This window comes from Plecotus auritus (genome assembly GCF_963455305.1).
Source record: "Plecotus auritus genome assembly, chromosome: 5".
NCBI lineage: Eukaryota > Metazoa > Chordata > Mammalia > Chiroptera > Vespertilionidae > Plecotus > Plecotus auritus.
The window spans coordinates 33,038,100-33,043,860 of record NC_137776.1 but is presented as its reverse complement, the minus strand read 5'-3'; the positions used below and the strand labels follow the sequence as shown (position 1 = coordinate 33,043,860).

At 58.3% G+C, this 5,761-nt stretch overlaps 1 protein-coding gene across 2 annotated transcripts; it reads right to left on the bottom strand.

Moving 5' to 3' along the window:
• Positions 1-229: 229 nt before the first annotated feature.
• Positions 230-5,209, bottom strand: PTMA (prothymosin alpha). Of its 2 annotated transcripts, none has more exons than XM_080669601.1 (5): positions 4,676-5,209; positions 2,043-2,114; positions 1,717-1,810; positions 1,151-1,224; positions 230-969 (listed from the first exon to the last, which is right to left on the bottom strand). In XM_080669601.1, exons 1-5 carry the CDS (start codon positions 4,718-4,720, stop codon positions 922-924), a joined length of 333 nt encoding a protein of 110 aa, XP_080525727.1. In that variant the 5' UTR covers positions 4,721-5,209; the 3' UTR covers positions 230-921. The 2 variants fall into 2 exon arrangements, with proteins under 2 accessions (XP_080525727.1, XP_080525726.1); XM_080669600.1 differs by having other exon boundaries at positions 1,717-1,813; positions 4,676-4,900.
• Between the last annotated feature and the right edge of the window lie 552 nt (positions 5,210-5,761).

Sequence of the window (5,761 nt, the reverse complement as noted above, 5' to 3'; positions counted from 1 at the left end):
TACCACCAGGAGACAAACCTGGTAAGCAGCTCCCCTCAGCTCCTAACTCCAGTGCCCCTCCCCACCAGACGCTGATGCCCAAAAGACACAACCGTCTCCTCCCAGACTTCAACCCCTATCCCTACCCAGTCAAGAGCTGGAGCTGAGTTCAAGATCATCTCCCATCTCTTTTTGCCCCTCCCCAGGTTTTAATAAACCAAAACAAGAAAAAACAGGCTTGAGACAGAGCTTTGTTAGAACAACTCAGCAAAATAAAATTCCCGTTTATTGTGGACAACATTGTTTCACACATACATCAAACAGGCCAAAAAAAATAAACAGCAATTTCATAGACAAAAAAAGGGAAAAAAGAAACCTTTTTATCTTTGGCCTTTTTAACCATCTCATACAAACCAACTACTTATAGTACAGCTAAGTACATACACAAAGTTACTGGAATGCTCGGAATAAGATTGTTTTTTTGTTGTTGTTTTTGCTTTTTTTACAAGGTTTTTTTTCTCCTTTGAGATTATAATGAACATGGTCACACCACAAGTAAAGTCAGAAGTAGGACAGAGAATGCTCCAAAGGCTGGTTTGGTCATCCCAAGATCATTAAAAATGGCTGACCCCTAACAATATGTACAAAAATATAAAATGTAAATAAAAAATACAAACAAATTTTCCTTTTTAAAGTACTTTTAAGAAAAAAAGCAGGGCCTTGGAAGTTTTGGTTCTTTTTTTCTCCCCTGTTGCAAATTCACGTTGTGGTTTTGGTTGGGTGGTGAAGAGCGCGTGTCATCTGCAGGTGGCACTGCCCGAGGTGGGTGGGTGGGCAGGCGGGCGGGAGTCTCTACTCGAAGGTGACCACGTTTAGATTCTGAGACGGGAAGTGGAGGGTGAATAGGTCACGGAGGCCTTTAACTTTTCCTTTTTTTGCTGTCTAGTCATCCTCATCAGTCTTCTGCTTCTTGGTGTCAACATCGTCATCCTGAGCAGGAAAAATATTGTTAAGGTCCGTTTCAACCCCACTGGGCCCACCTCCCACCAACTGCCCTCAGCTCCTGCTGATAGTTCCAGAGGCCTTTAGAGCAACTCAGAAATACCCAGCACCCCAAATACAACTGAGTCCCCTCAGCCCCCAACCCTGTCCCTCAAAAGCCAGAACCCACCTCATCATCTTCAGCTGCCCGTTTGCCTGTAGCTGCCTCAGCCTCCTCATCTTCATCTCCATCCTCTTCCTCACCTGGACAATCAAACCCCAGGTGAACCACAACCCTTCAGGAACCAACCAACCAGGGAGGGTCTTGGCTCCCCTTCCACCTAGTGGGACCCAAAACTTGGGGGAAAGGAGCAGGAAAACTGGACTGCATTCCTTAAGAATCTCCCAGTAACAGATTTGCCAGGTGTAATGTCCCTGCTGTCTGACAGGGCGGCTGGGGTACCCACACCACTCATGCAGGCACTTGTCTTCAGATGGGAGAAAGAGGACCCATAGGTGCAAGCAGCTGCACCTAAGAGAGGCCAGACCCACAGATCAGTGGGTGGAGGGAACTCTCCATCGGGTGAGACAGTGTGAGGCACAGCTTTAATCTAAAACAAGGCAGGCCCTCACTCCACAGGTACAAACCCAGTTGTAGGTAGTCCATTGGCCCCAACCCTGAGAGCCAACTCCTCCCCCTGTGACACAAGCCAGGGAAAGGTACCCCCAAAAGAGGAGGCAGACAAGGCTACTCACCATCACCTTCCTCTTCCTCCTCCTCCTCCTCCCCTCCTTCTTCCTCTTCTTCATCTACCTCATTGTCAGCCTCCTGCTCCCCATTTTCCTCATTCTCCTCGACAGAAAACATACCAAGTTATTACCTAGGACAGAACATCACTGCTGCCCCCATCCCTTGCCCCAAACCCTGCCCAATACACTTCTACAGCCTTAGACCCCTGAAGAGACACCAGGTGACCTTGACACAACACTGCCCAGCCTCCTCCCCGACCCTGGACTAAGCCCAGGAAGAGAACTTTCGCGCCAGGAGCAGCTAGGAGGTATTGAGCAAGGTGGACACTCACAGCATTTCCATTCGCAGGTGCATCTCTTCCATTCTCTGCCTCCTCCACAACTTCCTTCTTCTCCTTTAAGTCCTTCAAAGAGGAAGGAGAAAAAGTCTTTTAAGGGGCCCTAGACTCCAGGTATTATACAGTGCTAATCGGATGCCCAAGTTAAAAGCGCCGCACTTAACACGTGGACCCAGTGGAAGAAAAGGCCACAAATACAGTGTCTGTGGTCAGGTTGTCGTCCGATTTTTCAGCCCTTGAGAAACACACTTAAAAGGCCATGTGGCACCACAGCCCCAAACCCGTCTGACTGGGTGGACGAGCCCGGGGAACTCTCTCACACACTCATCGGACTTGTTTCCAACCAGAGGAAGCTCCGCCTCTCACAAGTCCTTCTGGGAAGGCAGCAGGTATGCGCCATAAATAAGGCAGAGGGAGGACCCTAACACTTCGGGAGTTCCCGTGGGTGGACTAACCCAGGAAGGGAAGGAGCTAACAGGCAGAACTGGGGAGGCCGCCTCACCAGCCAGAGTCCTTGCAGCAGAGCTCCAGCCCCAAGCCCACCAGTCTAGGACCTGGCAAGCTCAGGCCTTTGAAAAAAATCCAAATTCCACCAACCTCCCCATATCTGACAGCTATCCCAGGGGGCTGCAAATCGTTGTCTGGAAACGTGTTCGGGCTAAGGTAACCAGTGCCTAGGCCCCAAATGCCTCTAGCCCTCCCGCGCACCTCAGGGAGCTAAGACGGCCGGCATTCCAAAGGGCAGTGCCGCTGCGGACGCCCTGAAGCCCCGTAATTTTTTCCATATAGTGCGGCTGGGCCAACCGCCAACAGACAGGCATCGAGCTGCCCCGGGCGACGTCCAGAAAGTGGCCTCGGGGCACCTGTCGGCCCGGTTTGCCCCGGCCCGCCCCACTCAGACCCGACTGGGCGCTGCCCACTCCCGCCCCCTGGCGGCTGAAGCCCTAGGGAACGAGTGGGGGCGGGGAGGCCGCACTGCGCAGGCGCAAAGCCCCCGCCCGGCGAGCTTTGCGCGCGGGCTCTGCACGCACCGCGCGCGCAGAGCACGTGGCCCGGGGCCGCCGAGTGTGCCCCTGACCCTGGAGACCCGTAGCCGGCGGGCTGCGCTGGCCCCGCCGAGCACTTGAGGTGTGCACCAGTCCTTCCGGGCTCCGGACGACTGCGCAACACCCCCACCCCGCAGTCCTAGAAACGCGGGGTTTTGCGCCTCTGCATTTGGCGGGCAAAGTCCCGCGGGAGGCCGCCCCAAAGTCTGCCGGGCTTTTTCGGTATCGCAGCCCCGAGGCCGTCGGGGACGCGCTCCACCCGGCTATTTATTGCCCCTAGTGGGAAATCACCCTGGAGGAAAGCAAGCGCGTACGCCCGCACGGGGGAGGAACAATCTTCCCATCTAAATTAGACTCTGGCTGTGCCCAGAGCGGTTCGGAGGGAGCCTCTTCAGAAAGCCGGTCGCAAGCCCGCGTTTGCCTGGAGAGTCGCCCCTGGGTGAGAGCCAGAGATGACGCCAGGGGCACTAGGGTTAAGGAGACGCCAAGGTGACTCGGGGCCGTTAAGAGACGAGGCCAAGAGCCGAGGGCTAAAAAACCTGGTCCGCTTTAAAGTGTCGCGCTCCCGCCGACGACGGAGACACTCCCAGGGCCGGAAAAGGGACCGACGCGGCGCGCAGAAGCCCAGCTGCGCCAAACGCGTGGACCTCAAAACTGAGGGCGGCAATGATCCCGACTACCCTGGCGCCCCGCACGACCCCACAGCGGGCTACCTGCGGCCGCAGCTTTTGTTCGTCCGCGTCTCCCCGGGAGGAGCTGAGCGCACCGTCTTTCTCGGCAGCCGCGGGGGGCGCCCATGGTCGCCCCGGGGCGCAGCTCCTTCACTTTCTGTTTCCTCCCTCTGGCGCGTGGGCTCTCTCCTCCGCCAAGCCCGGCTCCGCTGGTGTACTAATAAAACTGGGCGGTTGCTCCCGGCGCACTGCCCCCGGGAGGACGCCCACCCCCGCCTCCCAACACCTAGGGAGGATAAGACCTTAACATCTCCACGGAGAAAACTGACGTCGCGGACGGCCCGCCTCCCACTCCACTTATCAGAGCTCTGCGCAGATAAACCTCGGTCCCACTGCATGGCGCGAAACGAGGCAACCTAACGCCAAACAAAGAGCAGCGCCGCCGGCGGGCGCTCACCGCAGAGCTGCCACTTCCCGCAGCCAGCCCGCATACGCGCCCCCCCAACACTTCCGATTCCAAACGCACTGGAGTTTCAAAGTTATTTCCGTGCGCCCGCCTGGCCGACGACCCCCTAGCTGGGCCCCTCTCCTCCCGCCACCGCTCAGGAGAGTGAAGCAAGTTTCCAGAGCCGAGGAGCAGTCTTTCCTCGAGCCCCTCAGCCTCCGCTCTGGCCCTCCCCGAGTCTCCGAGGGTGCCCGGCCCACTCCACGACCGGCATCACGTCTGTCCGCAGCACTTCCCGCCCCCTCCCCCGCACACACAAAGAGTGGGCTGCCTCGAGGGCCTAGGCCGAGCTGTCCGCGGGAGAGAGCAACAGCGGGTTCAGGAAAGCCCAACCGCCGCGTGCCAAACACCGCTCCGGCGACGACAGCGCGCGGACCCCGAAGGGGCGGGCGGCGTCCAGCTCACCTTGGTGGTGATCTCGGAGCTGGTGTCCACGGCCGTGTCTGACATGGTGGGGCACGCCGGTGATCCTATGCAGAGGATTTTTTTAAAAAAAGCGAGAGTTGGAGGACTCTGGCTAAGAAGCTGCCGGAGTCCGCGGCGGTGGAGGAGTCGCGCGGCGGAGGTGGTTGCAGCGAGCGGAGAGGAAGCCACAGGAACAATGCAAAGATGGCTTTTCAGAGCAGCCAGTGGGGAACTCACGCGGCGCCAGAACCTTTAATATAGATTAGTGGGCGGCGCCCGGCCTCCCTTACCCAAATGCTATTGGTTGAGCTTAGGGAGCGGGCGCTCGTTCATTGGCTCCAATCTGAACAATGGGCAAGCGTGCTTAAAGCGGCAGTGCCTCGGTGCGTCCCGCGCTGCGCAATCGCCGGTCGCTCGTCATTCAGATCCTGCGTTTGCTGGGTCTGAGCGGCGCCGAAGCCGCGGGGGAAGGGCTCGCGCGCGCGACCTTAGGGCGCGCGCTCTCGCCGCTGTTTTGCTGGAGCAGCCGACGCCAAAAGCCAAAGCGCGGCAAAGTTGCCCGCCCAGCCCCCCTTCACCCCTCCCCGCGGAAGGTGGGGGAGGGCAGAGGAGGTGGCGGCCTGCGCGTACGACGGCTGCCAGCGAGGGGGAGGGGAAGACTGGGTGCTGGGCTGCGCTCACCCCGGGCGGTGCCTGCGCAGTGCCCGCAGAGATCCCTGCCCCACACGCCTGGGTACCTTCGACCAAGAATTGCTCCAGTGCAAGTGGGCATAGGTCCCACGACAAGCGTTGATGGCTGCGAGGCCAAGACCCGCGCACCTGGGCTGCCCGCATGACTCTCTTACTTTGTTCACCCCCTCTGCCCAGCCGCGGGGGCTCCGAATCTTTGGGGATGTCACCACCTTTACCCACCACTTGCCCCTGCGTGCACCCCCTAAAACAGCCGATGAGCGGGCTCCATGCCAAGCACACACACTCGGTGTTTCATACATCGAAGGGCCTGGAGGACCGGTGCGGGCTACTATCCGAGCTGGGCAGCCCACGGGCGTTGTCTCAGGGTTCTAGATAGCGCCTGCCCCGACGGTC

What these genes read in the sequence shown, in the direction of transcription:
- PTMA (XM_080669600.1), bottom strand. Translation starts at nt 4,720, where the DNA reads ATGTCAGACACGGCCGTGGACACCAGCTCCGAGATCACCACCAAG. An exon ending in GCTCCGAGATCACCACCAAG is followed by an intron (nt 2,115 to 4,675) that starts GTGAGCTGGACG and finishes TCCTCTTTGAAG; the next exon opens with GACTTAAAGGAGAAGAAGGA. An exon ending in GGGCAGCTGAAGATGATGAG is followed by an intron (nt 970 to 1,150) that starts GTGGGTTCTGGC and finishes TTTCCTGCTCAG; the next exon opens with GATGACGATGTTGACACCAA.